At 36.7% G+C, this 19,860-nt stretch overlaps 1 protein-coding gene across 8 annotated transcripts in view; it reads right to left on the bottom strand.

The window, feature by feature from the left end:
• Positions 1-16,825, bottom strand: part of SUPT20H (SPT20 homolog, SAGA complex component) — a 41,157-nt gene extending 24,332 nt beyond the window's left edge. For 4 of the 8 annotated variants that reach the window (XM_080799722.1, XM_080799725.1, XM_080799727.1 and 1 more), the window contains exons 1-9: positions 16,382-16,628; positions 14,417-14,509; positions 11,284-11,319; positions 10,601-10,659; positions 10,285-10,351; positions 6,943-7,069; positions 5,850-5,953; positions 2,833-2,949; positions 2,551-2,604 (exon numbers count right to left, since the gene is read on the bottom strand). In XM_080799722.1, the coding sequence (XP_080655848.1) occupies positions 2,551-2,604; positions 2,833-2,949; positions 5,850-5,953; positions 6,943-7,069; positions 10,285-10,351; positions 10,601-10,659; positions 11,284-11,319; positions 14,417-14,419 (567 nt within the window). In that variant the 5' untranslated portion in view covers positions 14,420-14,509; positions 16,382-16,628. Of the gene's footprint in view, positions 1-2,550; positions 2,605-2,832; positions 2,950-5,849; positions 5,954-6,942; positions 7,070-10,284; positions 10,352-10,600; positions 10,660-11,283; positions 11,320-14,416; positions 14,510-16,381; positions 16,629-16,660 lie in introns of those variants that run through there. The other 4 variants (XM_080799728.1, XM_080799729.1, XM_080799724.1 and 1 more) reach the window with 3 other exon arrangements.
• Positions 16,826-19,860: the final 3,035 nt, after the last annotated feature.

Genomic DNA, 19,860 nt, shown 5'->3' with positions numbered 1-19,860 from the left:
CCTCAGTCTGTTTCTTGAGATTGAGTCTTTTATGGTTTGTCTCCCTCCCAATCCCATCTTTTCATTTTTTCTTTTCCTACCTCCCCCCAAACCCCCCCACCTTGCATCTCCACTTCCTATATCAAAGAGATCATATGATAGTTATATTTCTCCGATTGACTTATTTCGCTAAGCATGATACCCTCTAGTTCCATCCACGTCGTCGCAAATGGCAAGATTTCATGTCTTTTGATGGCTGCATAGTATTCCATTGTGTATATATACCACATCTTCTTTATCCATTCATCTGTTGATGGACATCTAGGCGCTTTCCACAGTTTGGCAATTGTGGACATTGCTGCTATAAACATTCGGGAGCACGTGCCCCTTCGGAGCACCACGTTTGTATCTTTAGGATATCTGATAAGGAGTTCTAACATCCAGTCTGGCTTTAAATCTCCCATTATCTCAAGAGTGTATTTTTAGTTGGTTTGTTTGAATTTGAACTCAAACAAGGCCTACGGTATCTGGTTTCTATCTGTTTTAAACTCCTTTTTTTAATTCTGTAATGTGATCACCTTCTTCTCCGAACTTTTTTTCCCTTTTCTCAAGCAATTAATTGGTTTGTTGGATTTGAGCAACTACTTCCTTGTGGACTTTAACTGGATCTGACTAGTTGCTTCCTCACTGTGTCGTTTAATAATCTTTTTTATTTCCTGAATTTCTTGTAAACTGTTACATCTAGAAGCTTAATTTAATTCTTTTTTTTTTTTTTTAGATGAGAATTCTTTATTGGTACTACTGCGTACTTTCTCTTGCATCACACCAGGAGGAACACAATGTCCGAGTGTTCCATTTTTACATCAGTGGGGTTAGTCAGATCTCTGCATTATAAATATTCCTATGAACCTATGATCTAATGGTTTTTATACCTAAGAATTACAGCTGTCTAGATTAATTCATTAAGACTTCCAAAATTGATGTTTCAAAAAAAAGCCATCATTTCTTTTGTACCTATTAGCTGGAATTATTCCTATATATGTGCTATGTAGCTGGAAGTGCACCTTTCAATTGTGTTAAGATTACCCATCAAGCAGGAATGCTATGGAGCCTACATCAACATTTAATGTATAAAATTTAAAAGAAATTAAGTTGAGACGCTACTAGTATCTGTAATATGTGAAATCACAACTAAAAATTTCTATTTGGAATCATTACTTACAAAAGCACCATTTATATGCACCTCACCCAAAGAAATTCAAATCCTCACCAATATCAGAAATGTTAAATGGTTTTCTACACGCTGAATTCTATGAATTCTAAACTGTCTAAATGCCTAAATGTCTTCTATACTTCCTGATTCTTACTGGAACCTTCTTAAATAAATTATTGAAGCATATCTGAATGTGTTATACTCTGAAAAAGTTAACTCTAAATCCATGTTTTTATGAAAGAAAATTAAGAAAATAAACTTCTGTATAAAGATACTGGTGGCAATTTTCAAAAAATGCAGGTATTTTTCAAAGACAGAAACTACGCATCTGCTTATAAGAAATATCCTCTACCAACAATTACTTTGTACCAGGATAATTGTTTATTCTTCCTCTTTTCTACTGATGTATAACTGACATATTAATTTTCAGGTACACAAGTGATTTGATATTTGTGCACACTGCAAAATGGCTATCACAGTAAGTCCAGTTACTCAGAGCAACAAAATTTTTTTTCTTGTCGTAAGAACTTTTAAGATCTAATTTTTCTGAAAAATATTCCCCTATTTACTATTTGGCTATCTAACATACAGTTCACACAGAAAAAGCAGAATAAAATGTTACAATCTCTCCCTTTATTCATCAACATTCAGAATAAGAAACTGATACACTGATAACCTCTTATGGTGACCAATGAGGGTTTTGTTTTTTTGGTTTTAAATATTCTTTCAACAGCTTTTAACCTTGCAGGAAAAAGATTATAGCCCAAACTGAAACCCAACATTTGACAGTTGCTGATGATGGCATCTTATTCATAACTACATCTTGCAGATAATTTTCATTATCGATATTTTCTTTGGTTTAGTTACTGTTCCTCTCTACAGTAGCAGAGAACTAAGTCCACTGTCTTGTGAGTGGGCACCAAATACATACTGAGCCAGCACCAGAGAGTTAACTAGCTAGTCTCAAGGTTCTAGTGCTACAACTGGTGTGAATGGCAATAGGCCAGACATGCTATAGAATCCTAGATTATAGAAAACCAGTATCTATTTGTATCAATGGTATAAAAACAAATAATTTTTCTTCTATTTGAGAGGGGATTAAAAAACGAAGTTTCACACATTGGACAGATCAGGTCAGCCTGACCCTGTTTCACCATGGTCCTAAAGCAAATGGGAAGGAACTGCTTAGTTCCTTGAGTGATTACTGCATGGATAAAGAGAACCCTGGTTTCTAAAGCTCATAAAGGAATTTCAAAATTCACATTTAAATAAAACTGCAAATAAAATATCTTTTGCTTAACTTAATGTTAAGTATTGTTCCTTTATTTTGTCTCTTTGGGATTTAAAAACAAACTAACCTGGGTCCATTTATGATTATCGCTTGTTATTGAATGTACGTCACAGACCAAAGTCTACAAAAAATAAAAACAAAAAAAATACAATAATATAAAGACATGCAAACATATGAAGATATTTCATGAATAAAACTCTAAATAAAACCTAACATTCTTTTATTTTTTAAGATTTTATTTTTAAGTAATCTCTACTCCCAACCTGAACTTATAACTCTGAGATCAAGAGTCAGCCACTCCACCAACTGAGCCAGCCAGGAGCCCCTAAAATATTTAAACATTCCTTACCTGCATCGTTGGCCGTAAGAGAATATGCCTACTTTGGTAACCAGGAGATTTCATATTACTGGACTGCCTGTAGTCACGTATTTCTGCTATGACACATCCACAATGAAAAATATTAACCTGTTTTGAGTGAAAATATTTAAGTAAATGTCATTTTTTAAAAGTCTACATAAGTGTGCTTACATTCAATGTTTCAGGTTCTTCACATGCTTATGCAATACTTCCGGGCACTCACAGAATCTTAAGTGGCCTTCCTTACTGGTGGATTTACTACTATATAAACTTTTCTAAGGAATTATTTTCTGTTCATCACTATGACTCAAGAAGTTTAAAATCATTTAATGGATTCTAATTACAGATTGAGTTTTGGCATTTATATACTTCAGTGTTACAAATCACTGGAGATGCTGTCTTGATGCTCACTGGCTCACAGCTATACTTTGCTAACTTCGTCGTTTTTCTAAAGTCCATCTTTGTTCTAAATTGTCAATCATCTCTTCCAGAGTTTCAGTTTTTGGAAATAACTACTATTTGCTCTGCTAAGACTTCCAGAAATATGACTGTCTTTATTAATAAAAGGAAGAAAGTTAACTATGAATTCAAACAATAATTTTTGACTAAACATACTGTTTTCTAGTCCAAAAGTAAGAACCTTTATCACTCAAGTCTTGCTAATCACAACCTGACATAGGCACTTAACAGTATTGTGTTTTTTTACCCTTTCAGAACTTATAATGGGGACTTTCTTTGCTATGAGTTCTTACTACGCTCATTCTTTTTAGCAACTATTTATTGAGCCATGACAATGTGAACTATATGCCAGGCACTATCCAAGAAGCTTCACAGATACAGTAGAGGTGGGACAATTATTTACTCTTAGTGTGGGAAGACAGGCAATAAACATGTACAGAAATAAACAAGATAATCTTAGGTAGTGACAAATGCTAGAAAGGAGATAAAATAGGGAGGAGCGAATTTAGATTGTGTGTTCAGATAAAAACCTGAGGAAGTGACTTTTCAGGTGAGGCCTGACTCACAAAAGGGCCAGACATATGCACAGATCATTCCACACACAAGGAAGAACAGATGAAAGGTCTTAAGATAGGAGTAAGTTTGGTGTGTTTTAGTATGTAAAGAACAATGGATGGCTGCAGTGTAGTGAGTAGGGATGAGAATCAGGAGATGAAGCCAAGAAGGCAGGGGTTTTGTACAGTGAGAAGACACTGAAAATTTTAAGCTGGGAACTTTTTTTTTTTTTGGTTTTGTAAGCTTAATCTAGCTGTCTGTGGAGAACTGATTTCTGGGGTTTTAGAATGAAAGCAGAAAGTTCAGGAAGGTAACTATAGCAGGTCATGACCACATATATTTTGAAGGTACAAGTGACATTTGCTGATGGACTGATTGTGAAAGGGGAAAGCAGGGTCACAGATTACGAAGACTAAAACTGGTCTGAGAGGTAGAAAATAAAAAGTACTGTTCTTGTCATGTGAAGTTTGAGGAACCTATTACATATCCTAGTAAATGTAAGTTTGGAGCTTAATGGAATAGTCATGGAGAGATAAACAAGGGATTAAATGTCATTTTAAAACTTATGACACTGGTTGAGATCATCGAGCAACAGTTATTAAAGAACAGAAGGCATAGGACTGAACCTTGAAACCATCACACATTTATGAAGGGAAAAAAGATGACAGTTAAGAAGACAGAAGGAATAGAGAGAAAAGGAAAACCAGAATGCAATGTTTCAGAAGCCAAAAGAAGAGTGTGTTGAGGAAGCAGTCATTTGCACCCAATTTTGTTGAGAACAATTAAGATGAGAACAGAAGGGATGCCTGGGTGCCTCAGTCAGTTAAGTGACTGCTTTCGGCTCAGGTCATGATCTCAGGGTCCTGGGATCAAGTCCCACACTGGGCTCCCTGCTCAGTAGGGAGTCTGCCTCTCCCTTTGACTGCTGCTCCCCCTGCTTGTGCGCTCACTCTCTGACAAATAAATAAAATCTTAAAAAAAAAAAAAAAAAAAGATGAGAACAGAAAGTGACCAGTTGATTCAGTGCCTTGGAGATCACTGGTGACCTTGACAAAGCTGCTTCTGTAGAATGGTGATGTCAAATGCTGAAAGAGGTAGGCAGAGAAAAGAATGAGATGTGAGAAAAAAGACAGAATGATCACATACAATTTTGTGAATAGCTTTGCTGTCAAGAAAAGCAGAATTATAGAACAGTACCTGGAGAAGGACATGGGTTCAAGGGAGGATTTTTTTTTTTTTAAAGCTGAGATATAATACAACATACTTGAGCTCTTTATCTAGTAGAAAGGGGAAAAACAGATGATAGAAGAGAGGGGTTAAAGCTGCAAATTCCTGAGAAGGAACAGAATCCAGAATACAAGCAGAGGAGATTTCTTAGAACAGAATACTTCATCCATTTTAACAGAAAGGCAGGCAGAAAGTGTGAAGAGATGTGGATGCTAGTTAACTAGGACTAGGAGAAAACGGAAATTCCAATTAGATAGCTTCTTTATCTGGAATGCAGCCATGGAGTAAATAGTTTCTCCTATACTCTTGATTGTAGGTATAGGGAGATTTCCAACAAATGAACTAACTTACAGCAATTTTAGAAGAATCAACTAAATCTACACATTTCATTACAGCCTAAAGGGTGAGTATCCCACAATAAAATGGGTTGCCATCTAACTATATCTAATATCTCACTTCATGTTCTCAGCACCATCAAGAACACAATTAAATATCATTTATAACAAATGCCATAGAATTGACAAATCTAATGACATTTTATTTTTTATTTTTTTTTATAAGATTTTATTTATTTGACAGAGAGCTAGAGCACGAGAGGGGAGGGGCGGGGGGGGGTGGTGCAGCAGAGGGATAGGGAGAAGCAGATTCCCTGTTCAGGGCTCCATCCCAGGATCCTGAGATTGTGATCTGAGCCGAAGGTAGACACTTAACCAAATGAGTCACCCAGGAGCCTCTCTAATGACATTTTAAAGAGAAAAATTTTGTACCTGAGATTTTTCTAGGAGATCAACCAAAATAGGAGGTAATTCTTCTGCATCCAAGTATTCAAGCAATTCTCCTTCTTCGTAAGGCAGTCGAATGGTCTCAGAATCTTAATATTAAAATATAAAGTTTCTGAAAAATGTTCAGGCTCACTGCAAAGCTTAGGTATATAATTTAAATGAGTTTCCATTAAAAAAAAAAAAAGAATAAATCCCAAAGGCTTTTCTAAAGTCCTTCTTTATTTAAGTCTTTTAAATGAATCACTTCACATACTACTAAAAGACTTGGTAAATTGTATATAATTTTAGGCCAGAAAGGAGAAAACCCCCAACACACTACAAAAACAATCTGCCTAACAACATAATGCAAACCACAGCCAGCAATACAATAATCAGAGAAAATTCCCACACTGGTAAATGAAAGTCCCTTGAAGACTACTTATCTCTAATCTGAAAATCAGCATGATAACTTGGTACCTCATATGAAAATTGGTCACATATACAGAACAAAATTCTGTAACATGTATAATTAATTATCAACAAAAGAAAAAAAAATCCTTAACCAGATGATTTTCTTGTAGAACCCACATCATCACCACTGTATCAAATTTCTAGATGTCTCTTTAGTGAAATCTAATAGTGCTTATATTTCAAAACTCTATTTTCAAGATGTCTTCATAGAAATAAATGTTACTAAATAAGAAAATTATTCAAAAGGCAGAGAGTCTGCTTTATTTTAAAGGTTTCAGACTCAGAGTATACTCAAAATACAGAAGAAAAACATAAAACACCTTATGCTACCTTAAAATGCAAATAGCAAAAGAAAGGAAACTGTGACAATTATATAAAGGTTAGGTCTTAAATAATTTAACTTCAAAGACCTACCTCAATTAGAATTCTTATTCATGAAGGCAATCATCTTACACATACTTTCTAACAAAATATTGTAAAAAGGAAAATTTGGGCTCATGCCTTCTTTTATCAAGTCATCACTGATCTGAGGGACAGACCGCTTAACAGATTAAAAAACTACTTCTAAAAGAGCACATCCCACCTTGCAGAGGGATTTTTGTGGCTGTAGCTCTCCGAAGTTTCTTACCTGATCCATTTTTTCCCCTGAGCATCAGAGAGTATCCCTCATTTCCTGGGTATAGGTTGACCACTAAACAGGACAATGTCTCTTGCATAACAAGCTTCTCTAACAAATTCACATTTCTTCTTAATTTCTGCTTTAAAAAAAGAGGCAGAGCTCATGAAAATAATCGGCATAACCTTAGCAAAAATACTCTGATTTTTTTTAAGATTTTATTTATTTATTTGACAGAGAGAGATCACAAGTAGGCAGAGAGGCAGGAAGAGAGAGAGAAGTGGGGAAGCAGGCTTCCCGCTTAGCAGAGAGCCCAATGTGGGGCTTGATCCTAGGACCCTGAGATCATGACCTGAGCCGAAGGCAGAGGCTTAACCCACTGAGCGACCCAGGTGCCCCAAAAATACTATGATTCATTCAGACTTGAATGAAACTTTCAGTGTTCCTTCCACATTATGATCCTGAATATATGGGGAAGATTCACAAACAATAAAGCCACCAAATAGAAGACACAACTATGTAAATTCAATTTTGGTCTCCTACTATGTTTTATACAAATGAGTTCATACCACAAAGAAAAAAGTGATCTATAAAAAAACAAAAATGCTCATATATAAAATACATGTATTTGCATACAAGTAGAATAAAGCAAAAATATTTAAATGAGTAAAATGTAAAACCATTAAGGGCAAATACATAAAACATAGATGTCATATACATAGTTTCTTTTAAGTATAAGTCTACACATAAAGAATTTGGGGTATTAGCTTTGATTATACTGTTACCAGTGTCCCCTTTTTAAAATATTTTCTGGCATAAATTAGATATAAACAAATTCAAAAGCTCTACTTAGTTGTAATGTTAGGCTCAAAGATACCTAGCTGGTAAGAAATGAGGAATATAGGCAATTTCCTATAAATTCAATGTAACAGCTCTTTAGAAACTTTTCTTTTTAAAGATTTTATTTATCTATTTGAGAAAGGGTGTGAGAGAGAGAAAGCATCAGCAGGGGGAGCGGCAGAGAAAGAGGGAGAAGCAGACTCCCCTCTGAGCCAGGTGCCTGAGAGGCTCAGTCCCAGGACTCTGGAATCATGTCCTAAGCCAAAGGCAGATGCTTAACTAACTGAGCCACCCAGGCACCCCTTGAAACTATGCTGTGGAAAAAAAAAAGTCATCAGGAAATATAGTACACATACCTAAAAATTGATTACTTTTTAAATTTTTATTTATTTATTTGACAGAGATCACAAGTAGGCAGAGAGGCAGGCAGAGAGAGAGGAAGAGAAGCAGGCTCCCTGCTGAGCAGAGAGCCTGATGTGGAGACTCGATCCCAGGACCCTGAGATCATGACCTGAGCCGAAGGCAGAGGCTTTAACCCACTGAGTCACGCAGGCGCCCCAAAATCCATTATTTTAGAAATGCGTATGTTTTAAAACGAAACCCACATATATAGATATTAGAATTCATTTAATCAAATTTTATTTACAAAAAAATTGAGTTAACAGAATAGTTTTACAGGATCTCAAAAAACAAACCCAAGTATTTTGTGTTAAACATGTATACATACAGTTATATGCAGGGACAAATGATAAATTGATTAACTGTGGAATAAAAAACCCCAGCATCTTGAGAATTTGAAAAAAATGAGCAAATCAACAGTTGAACTATTTAATGAAGAATCAGTAGAGGGGCACACCTGCGTGGTGCAGTTGGTTAAGCATCTGACTCAGTTTTGGCTCAGGTCATGATCTCAGGGTTTGGAGATCGAGCCCCATGTCAGGCTCCACGCTCAGTGCAGAGTCTGCTTCTGAGTCTTTCTCCCTCTTCCTTCACACTTTCCCACTGCGTGCTCTCTCACTTTCTCCCACCAAAACAAAACAAAACAAAACAAAAAAAACCCCCAAAACAAACAAACAAACAAACAAAAAGATTAGTAGAGAGAGACTAAATTTTAAAGTAGTTTCAAGGGTAAAGAAAACCTTCTAATTTGACATAAGACAGTTAGATAAATTCGAACAGCATTGAGTATCTCTTCAAGACAACAAATTGGTTTCTACTTCTGGGGTGAGCAAAAAATCAGAGGTCAGAAAATTTCTTTCTTAAAGGGCTAGATAGTATTTTAGGCTTGTAGGCTATGTATGGTCTGTGTTGCAAATACTTAACTCTGCTGTTATACCTTGAACTCAGCCACAGACAAGACATAAATGAATGGCTGCAGCTGGATTCCAACAAAACTTCATTTACAGAAACATGCAGTGGGCTAGATTCATCTAGCAGATAATGGTTGCCAACCCCAATTTAGAATCTTTATTTATGTATCCTATCTTAGTTCTGTCCCTAAGGTGATGGATATATTTGCTATACTTATTGATTGTGGCCATAGTTTAATAGATGTACATTATGTCAAAACTTACAAAATATATACTTTAAACATGCGCAATTTATTGTACATCATTTATATCGCAACAAAACTTATGAGAAACATACCATAAGATTTATTCAATACTTGTTGTTTTTCCCTATGTTAAGATCTTAAAGGCTAGATACTATTAGCATTCCACTAATTTTTTGCCTAAGAGGTAAAAAGGTATTTTTCTTTTTAAGAGAGAGAGCATAAGGGGCAGAGGGAAAGGGAGAATCTTAAGCAGGCTCTATGCCGGGCTCGATCTCATAACTGAGATCATCCCCTGAGTGGAAACCAAGAGTCCGATGCTTATGACTGAGCCACCCAAGCACCCCAAATGGTATTCATTATTAGCATATGTGCTGCCACAGTGAGCACAATGGTATTCATCTTTAAAGAAGCTCATAGAGCTTTTTAAGGCTCTTATAACCCAACAATCCAAAAGTTTGTTACATTTTTATTGCCCATACTTTTATACTAAATAAAAATGAGTTAACATGGCTCTGAACTAATTTTGTGACCAAATTCATCTTTTATTATCACACCTGAATTTCCTACACATCCTTACGATAGCTTTAACTTTCCAATACAAATTACCATGAGGAAATAGTGACCTTTTTCCTCCTGTCTTTGGTCTACAAATCACTTTTCAAGGGGTAAAGAAGCAAAAGATCATATTATTGGTGACTTGGCTTCTTTGGGCTACTGAAGGAAATATTTTCTGTTATTCAGCAAACACTGTTCACCTCTCTTACTTAAGCAGGTGATCTCTACCCAGTGCCAGATTAGCCAAGGTTATGGGTCAACTGCAGAATTGGCTAGTCTGGCTGGAAAAGATGTTAGTTAATTAACAAAAATATAAATCATTACTGCTTCAAATTTAACTCCTTCGAAAGTCCCTCTTCCTCTACATTTCAAAAGCAATAATAACATAAAAAAATTACACTTACCTTAACCTCAGGCTCTTTCTCACATTCTTCAATATATAAGTCATAAAGTTTTTGAAATACAGATTTTCTAAAATTTAATGAAACAAAATAATGTGACTATAATATTATAATTATTATGAAGTGAATGCTATTTCGAAATTTTCCCTTTTTCCTCAATTTCCCCCACACTGTGGGTGAAGTGGGGTTGAATACAATAGTTAAAATCAACTTTAAAGTACCTCTAACATTTCTAGCACAGTGCCTAGAAGAAATGCAATAAATGGTAGAAATCATTATTTCCAATAATCAAAGATATCAATCAATTAAGTATGCATACCTTCCACTAGACAGGTATTTCCTTTTAGGAGGTCTCTGTCGGGCACTTTCAATGACATACTAAAAAAAAAGGTTTATGAAAACAGCTTGCCTTTTGCTTAGTGCACAAACAGCTCTATTTTACGAATACTTAAAACATGTATTAAGATCAAAAAGACTAGTCACTCAAGTCCCGATTCATATTAAATTATAGCTTATAGGAAAAACTACTTAACTTCTAAATTTATATTACAAACAAGTGAAATTTAAACTGCACTAAAATTTAGCACAATATTTCACTATGATATAAGCAAAATCATATAGTTTCAGAAGTCAGAATTATCTTCAAAATGTTTTATGGTTGTTCAGAATATGCAGAGCATACCCAACTGCAAGAACTCTATATATTTTTGAACTATCTTCCCTTCTAACTGAGCAACCGCAAAACTTATCAAAACAGGAAAACATAATTTTAGAAATTCTTCGTTCAATAATTTTTATTCTACAACATTATCTAAGAATTCCAAATAAGAGATGACCCAAACCTTATTCCAAAGCATTTTTATTTATGGCAAAATTATATGCATACTTATCCTAAAATTACCTTAATACGCTCCTTTGAGAACCACATACAAAAGTCTCTTAAAACTGAGTTTTGTTAATTAAGACAACACTATTTCAATATGTAACTTAGTCACACCTCACCTCAGCACGATCCAAAGCTAGTTCTAAAGCTTGTTGCTGTAAAAAGTAAACGGTGTTTTTGGTATTAGTTATTTTCACAAAAAATAATTTAATATAACACTTCTAGTTAAATGTTTATAAATGTTTTTTCTAAAATATGTCTAACATATTTTCCTTTATTTTATATCCACCCACCCCACTATATGTTCAAGATATATTACAAAGAAAAATCATGTCAGTTTTGGGTACCTGATTATGACAATAAATTATGTAAGAAATGCTAAAATTATTTTCTCTGGCTAGTGTTTATGGAGGCCGATACAGAGCCAACAGTTGGATATAGAAACTACTGCCATTTTATAAACCTCAAGTTCAACATTCTAAGAGCACTATTCAGGAAAACATATAGCCATCAAGTATGCAATTAAAGTGAAGGGAAGATTAACTCTCCTAATCTGGTAGGAACCCTGGAAATTGGGGGTGTTGTTACATTGGTACCTAACACCAATTCAGAAAATCCTCATATCTTGGTGCACCTAGGTGGCTCAGTCGTTGAGCGTCTGCCTTCAGCTCAGGTCATGATCCCAGGTCCTGGGATTGAGCCCCACAGCAGGCTCCCTGCTCGTAGAAGCCTGCTTCTCCCTCTACCACTCCCCCTGCTTGTGGTCCCTCTCTCGCTGTGTCTGTCAAATAAATAAAATCTTAAAAAAAAAAAAAAAAAATCCTGATATTTTAATGCAGAGAATCTATAATATAAGGTTTCTAGGTCAGTGCACAGTAGAAATGCAATAAATGATAGCTATCATTACCATGTTTCAATGACTGTAAGATACCACTAACTGTAAGTATGCATCAGTATCCTAGGTTATATTAAGAAACAACTGCAGCCAATTATAAGTGCAAGATGTCCTTAATTGCAGACTCAATTAATTCAGTAATATTAAAATGTAAAAGAAAAATGCATCTAAAACTAATGAAATAATAGTTTTACTACTGCACGTAGGGCTTTAGAATATATAATAGATTCCTACTCTTCATCCATTTCGAGACCCTTTTATCAAGGTAAGAGAAGGAAGGTAAAGCTCTATCTTCCTCACTTGTAAAACTGTCTTCTGTGATGACATCTAAGAATAAGTACTAGGTTTTATATTTTTATTTTTTAAAGATTTTATTTATTTGACAGAGAGATATCACAAGTAGGCAGAGAGGCAGGCAGAGTGGGGAAGGGGGAAGGAGCTCAATGGTGGGGCTTGATCCCTGAGATCATGACCCCAGTCAAAGGCAGAGGCTTAACTTACTCAGTCACCCAGGTGCCCCAGGCCTAGATTTTATATAAGCACATTTAACACCAATGATATTTCTTTCTAATTTTGTGGTTTGGGTACCATACAATGTTACAGATTTTTCATTCACAATGATAATCATCTTTAATTTTTAATTCCGTTGAGAGGCAGAGAACTTTCATTTTTTACTAGTAAGGGTCTAAATTTTTCTGTTTTATTTCGTGGAGTCCAGTAATTCTACCTACTAAACTCCATGGGTTAAAAATTAGCACCCACCAAAATCCCAAGAAGGCAGGGGGGGGAAAATATTGCCAGCCTTTGGAAACCATGGAAAGGTTTAAGTGACCCTGCCACCCTAGTTCTAGGGATAGAGAATTCATATGATGACAAAAACAGCTGGTTTTTTTTAGACAGCAATTAAAAAAACAAAAAACAAAAAACGACCCACTCACTTTACCAAACATCTAAAATGTAAAAGTGAAAAAAAGGTGAAATACGCCATCATTTCAAAAACTTCAGTTAAAATAAATTTATACCAATTAAATTTATGAAAATAATCTTACAAGCAGCAGATTCCTGTAAAATTGGTTCCCAGGATTCAAGATGAGATTCTTGAATATGAACCATTTTCCGGCACAAGACTGTAACTCTAGATATACCCTTTTAACAAATATATAAGGTTCTTTTCATTATTTTGGCCATAAGAATCTTTAAGTTTATATAAAAAATCATAATAAACATAATCAAACATATACTCTAAGACATTTGGTTGTCAGTCTTCTCAAGTAAATGCTGTATCTTCTGAAATCAAAACTTCAAAAGCTCTAGTGAGATGTAACTGCTTATGTTTATAAGCATCATTTATTCCTGACCTCCTAACACTTGAGAGGGAAGTGATAGCTAGTATGGATGCAAAATATAAATCGAGATCAGCAGTGTGACAGCTCTACTTTTCTCTAACAGGGCAGTGGTGGATAGGCAAGATCAAAAGAGAGGATAAATGTTTTCAAAGGTTTCTTCAGCACTGTGGTCAGTGTTTAGTTTTTCATTGTTAAATGCTGCTGCTTCTCTCAAACACAATTAAATGATTTCTTTTCCCTTTCTCTTTAAAATTTTTCATGGCAAAAGGTAAATGCCCAGCCCCAAATATGCTTAATGACTGTAAGTCAGTGAACAGAAATGTGCCATTAGAAGGCTAACACTGATGCTGCTTTAAACGTTATTTGTGGTAAGCAAGTTACATTTGTTTTTAAACTTAAAAGAAAAAAAATCTAAATTAAGAGGAACTTTAAAATATGAGAAACCTGTGCCCACCCCCTCCCACTTCTCGCCGAAGTCATTCTTATTTATACCCATCCTCCTTGCCAGTGATTTAATTGTGGCAGGAGAAGTAAATATTTTTTAATGCTTCACAAACATTAGGACAGACCCACTATCTTTTTCAGTTAGACATAACTATCCAACTCAATTGAGAGATGAGTCCCCTATTTCATTTAAAAAAAATTTTTTTTAAAAGACTTTATTTATTTATTAGAGAGATGGAGAGAGAACACAAGTAGGCAGAGCAGCAGGCAGAGGGAGAGGGAGAAGCAGGCTCCTTGCTGAGCAGGGAGCCCGATGTGGGACTTGATCCCAGGACTCTGGGATCATGACCTGAGCTGAAGGCAGCCACTTAACCGACTGAGCCACTCAGGTGCCCGAGTCCCCTATTTTCTAGAAAAGATTTTGCAGATGTGTTGCTAAATAATTTCCCAGGTAGGGTAACTTAGGCATACATAAGTATTTCTGTACCTGTAATACAGATATTTTTATAGAGATAAAGGAAGAGAACATTCTAAAAACAAATAAGAACATAATGAGCTCTAGCTTACCATTGTGGTATAAAATGGAGGTCCAAAAAGAAGAGATAACTTATGTGCATCGATGAAGAGGGTTGAAAACCATTTCTTTAATATCTTACAGTGCTGAAAAAAAAACAACAAAACCCCCCACATTAACATAAAGCTATTAAGAGAAATCAGATGATTTTGTTACTAAGGAAAATTACTTGAGAAACAGAAATTTTTGAACACATTTTTGAATAATCAGCAACAATAAAAATCACGTATCACAGTCTTTCCAATTGTTAAAAAGTACAGTTTGAATTTAAAGTACAGTTTTAACTAGGTAGGATAAAATAAAGTTTGCAAATTAGAATCATTACTTGCTTTCTTCAAGATATTTAACATCGGGAGAGAAAAGAATAAATGTCTTCAAATTTCTCCTCCTCATCACCACTGTTGCTACTGTTATTGTTCCAATGGATTATTCTAACCATCTACCCACTCACTGCCCTTTGTCACTGTACAGTTCACTTTACAAATCATACACTTCATCACACCTGCTGATAAAAGTCCTCTAAAGATATTCCCCCAAATATCCCAAGCTACATTTTGCAGATACAGCTCCAGTCCTCCTAACCTTTCCCCTCCTTCAAGCAAACTGGATACACTGCTGAAGAATCTCATTCCTCTAACACATGAGTTCTTATCCTGGCTGCTCAACAGAATAACCTGCGGAACTTTAAAAAGTGGGTATACTCATGCTCTACCTTTCAGTGATTCTGATTGACTGGTGTGGAGTAGGGCCTAGGGATCAGCATTTCTTAAAAAAAAAAAAAAAATCTCCAGGGGATGCAAAGGCTAATTTTACCTAACTCCCTCTAACCTGTGTGTCTCATACCACCTAGCTATAAAAACCACATTCTCAACTGACAGAAAACAGTATTCTCCATGTGAAACTGTTTTTGTTTTTGGTGAACCCAAGGCTTAGGTTTTGCCAGTTTGGGTTTAAGCAACAAACAAAACCAAAAAATGACAGGCACCATCCAAGTTCCAGGAATAATAATTTAAAAAGGAAGACACTAATCCTACCTTCCAACAGCTCATGGATTTAGTAAGTTCAAGTTAAGGTGAAAATTTCTGACCACTGAATCTAAAGATGAAGATACACCAGGTACAGGCAAAATGTGGTGATTCTGAAATTAGATCTCCTGTCACTAAACTGGGGAGAGGGGTGGGAAGAGGAAAGCTTCCCAACTTTAAATTTTTTAATACCATTAACTACGTAAACAATTTACAAACCAAGCCCTACAACCGCATATAAGATTTACCAGAACCCTGTGAAAAGACCATTGTCATTATCGTCTCCTTTTACAAAATAAGGCACAAAAGCGAAAAATTTTCCCAAGATCACACAACAGACTGGAATTCAGGCTCTCTCATTTTTAAATCTTAGATTCTTTCTACTAAAGCTTACAACCTTCAGGCCATTCAATCCAGCACCCGTTTTTAGATTTTAAAAAGCAGTGCACTTGAAGATCGAATTCTGCTCAGACTAATAATGTACATCATTTTTCTTAATTTTGATCTAACTTTATATCATGGTTCTCAACCTTTGTACACTATACTCAATCTAACTCCGAAAATCTTGCTAATCACTATTTTCCTACCAGGGACTTCAGGAAAACGCAGCCCCTCCTGATGCGATGGTTACAGGAGACGGCTTCAAGGAACAGATAGCTCTTAATTCTGAACTCCCGGTAACCACAGCGAGGGCCAATAAATTAATCCAACTGTAAAACTCGTAACTGATGCCACGGCTTTTCCTGATCGACCTGACGCTTTAACTGTTCGAATTTTTTTGTTTGTTTGTTTTTGAAACAATTTAGGCTTTACCAACATAACGCCACAACTCAACAGCAGGGGGAACAGCCTTTATTCAATATGGATACCAAGGAACCCTCTCCCAAAGAAGCGCTACGCGAAATTCTTGGGAATTTCCGGAAACACCCGTACCTGGAATCCAAAAGTCAAAACTACAACCAAAACCGTTGCTTGGAAACACTGCGAGAGGCAACCGAGGCGAGTACCCGGGGTGCGGAGACTCAGCCCGCTCCCGTCTCTGGGAACACCTTCCTCCTGCGGGATCCCCACTCTGTGGAAAGCGGCGAAAAGCCACTCGGGAAGCCGCTCGCTCACCTCTGACCCCGGCCAAGATCTCGCGCGCCTAACCGTCCGCGGCGGGCCCGCCACTCTCACCCACCTACCCGCCACCGGCCTCCGGCCACCGCCCACCTGTGCGGAAAGACGCCACGCTGGGCGTCATGACGGCGCCTCGGGCTCGGCTGGAATGCTACGTGCGGGCAAAGGCCCCGCCCTGGGGGTTGCAGGTTCGCTTCGTGAGTCCCCTCGCGGGAGTGTCGCAATTCAGACCGGGCCTGTTCCGGCGCCCGCACTTCCGACTGGTGCGCTGGGCGGGGCGAGCTGAGGACCGCGGGCGGAAGAGGTGGAGTTGGGAGGGCCGGGCGGCACTTAGGGGGCTTGCGCGCGAAGGGGTGGTGTTGCTGGGGCTGTCCCCGCAAAGCCTTGGGGACTCAGGCCCAACCGGGGTGGGGGAAGGTCCTCCCCAGGCCAGGCATTTGGCTCCGTAAAATGCGAGGTAGGATGTGGCTGTTTGGTGGGTAGGGTGCCCTTCTGAATTTCCAGAGTGAAAAACTTGGAATGAGCTTTATTGCTCAGCGCATCCCAGTGGAAAGGGAATGTCACCATTTCTATAGTTACTAGTCCAAGCCATTCAGCCCTCCATTGTATATATCAAATGCTAATGAATTTAATGTTTACAAAATTCCAAAAAACAAACAGAAGCAACCTCACTGAAGAGTTCTAACAATTCAGAAAGGGAATAATCAGCATACATGACAATGTCTAATTGCAGTTCTGCATCTTTAAACAACTTTGTTTTGTTGGGTATAAACTTCATTCTCATTGAGGTGAAATTCACAGAACGTAAAATGAAACATTTTAAGAGTATAATTCAGTAGCATTTAGTACATTCGTGATGTTGTGCAACCATCAACTCTAATTCCAAAACATTTTCATCACCCCCATTAAGTATTTACTTTCCATTTTTCCCTCTCTTAGACCTTAGCAGACACCAATTACTTTTAGAGTCTTTAGATTTACCTAATCTGGATATTTCACAAAAATGGAACGTGTGATCTTTCCTGTCTTCTTTCCCTTAGCATAATGTTTTCCAGGTCCATCCACCTTGTAGCAAGTATCAACACTTAATTCCTTTTTATGGCTTATATTCTGTTCCATTGTATGTATATACCACAGTTTTATGCATTGGTCCATTGATGGCCATTTGGGTTATTTACACCTTTCAACTACTGTGTATAGTGCTGCTGTGAATATTTGTGTGGTACTATTTGGGTCCTTTTTTCAATTTTGGTGGGGTGTCATATACCCTAAAAGAAAACCAGATCCTGACATAGTTCAAGTGGTGAAAACAGATTTTATTCAGGAACTATAGCAAAGGAGGGAAAGAGACTTCAGTATAGAACTGGGCTCAATTCCAAATCTACAGTGTGAACAAGTAGTGGTTTATAGCTAAGAAGCAGAGTTGGAGGGCAGTGTATGGAAGTTTCTTAATAGGAAATAGGGGTCAGGAGGCATTCTGGCTAAACTGACTTGTTGGGGTTCTGACTGAAGGCAAATCAGGGTGATCAGACGCCAAGGGTGGGGACTAAGAGTTTGATCAGATATTGAAGGTGATAAGATATCCAGGTGGATCCAGATATACAGTTCTCTGTAAACTGACTTAGGATTCTTGCTACAACTGGTTGGTACATGCCCCACAAATCAGCCTAGAGCCATGGAGATAGCTTGTCAAATACCTAGGAATGGAATTGCAGGGTCATGTGGTAATTCTATTCTTAAATATTTGAGAACTTAATAAAATTGTTTTCCACAGTGGCTAAGACATTTTACATACCAACAGAAATCAATATGTGGTGGTTCCAATTTCTTCACATCCTCACCAAAAAAAATTTTTTTTTAATTATAGTCATCCTAGTAGGCATGAAATAGTATCTTATTGTGGTTTTGGTTTGTGTTTTCCTAAGGCTAGTGATGTTGCACATCTTTTCATGTCTGTGTTGGCCATTTGTGTATCTTTGGAGAACTGTCTATTCAAGTCCTTTGCCCATTTTTTAATTAGGTTGTCTTTGTTAAGTTATGAGTTCTTTCTATATTCTGGATATTAGATCCTTATCAGATATATGATTTGCAAATATTTTCTTCCATTTTGTAGATTGTCTTTTCACTTTCTTTCTTTGATGTACCAACTTAAATTTTTGATGAAGCCTAGTTTATTTTTTTCTTTTATGGTGTGCTTTTGGTGTCGTACTTAAAAACCCATTGCCAAATCCAAATTCATAAGGATTGCCAAAAACCTAACTGCACACTGAGTAAAATAAAACAGAAAGATGAGTTTCTTTGAACTATAAACCGGGAAACTCAACACTGAGAGGGCAATGAGTTTAAAGTTAAAAAGTGTTTATGGGGTAAACATGGAAGTTACTTGGCTTTTTCATTTGATTGGTGATTGGTCTTTGTATTCAGGGTAGCTGAATCGGAGAAAAAAGAAAGTCCAAAGATGACATGAATAGACATGGCATTTTGGGGCATCACTGTCCTGGGCTGGTTTCTGAGAGGAGCCATAAGTTACTGCAATTAGTCAGGTAAGGCCGTTTTGTTTTGCTTTAATGTGCCTGCATTGGTCAATACCATTTTGTCCCCATCATAAGTGACTCCATTTAAATTTTGATTCTATAGGATTTACTCCCAGGGTTTTGTAAGAGTTTTATGAATTTAGCTCTTATGTCATTGATTCACTTTCAGTTAGTTTTTGTATATGTTTTATAATAGGGATTCCATTTCATTCTTTTGCGTGTTGTCCCAGAATTATCTGTTGAAGAGTCTATTGTTACTCCCAGTGAATGGTCTTGACCTCCATATCAAAAAGCAATTTGCCGTACACATATGGGTTTGTTTCTAGACTGTTAATTTTACTCCATTGGTCTATATGTCTATCTTGTGTCAGTGTAGGTATCCCCTGCTTTTCAAAAATTTGTGTTATGCCATTTTGCTTTTACAAAAAACCTACATTGGTTTTCATTAACTGAAAGAAATCTTAAAAGGATTGTTGCTTTTATGACAAAAGATTAAAAGGGAGAAAAAAACCATTCAGTTCTTGTTTTGTGGTAAGCCTTTACAGAGGCAGCATGCACCCTGAGCAGCAAGAGTGGTACAACCAAGCTCTTTCCCTGGGAACTACATCTCAGTATTAAGCCACCGTAGCTTTGTACTGTGTCTTTGAGCATCTGTGCTTAATCTTGATTTATGCTGTGCATCCATTAGCAAGATGTGTCCTAAAGTATCTGAAAAGCCTGACAGAGATTGTTTTTTTGGTCTGGGAATATTAAAAAAAA

The sequence above is a fragment of the Martes martes genome (assembly GCF_963455335.1).
Source record: "Martes martes genome assembly, chromosome: 3".
Taxonomy (NCBI): domain Eukaryota; kingdom Metazoa; phylum Chordata; class Mammalia; order Carnivora; family Mustelidae; genus Martes; species Martes martes.
This window is presented reverse-complemented; position numbering and strand designations above follow the sequence as displayed.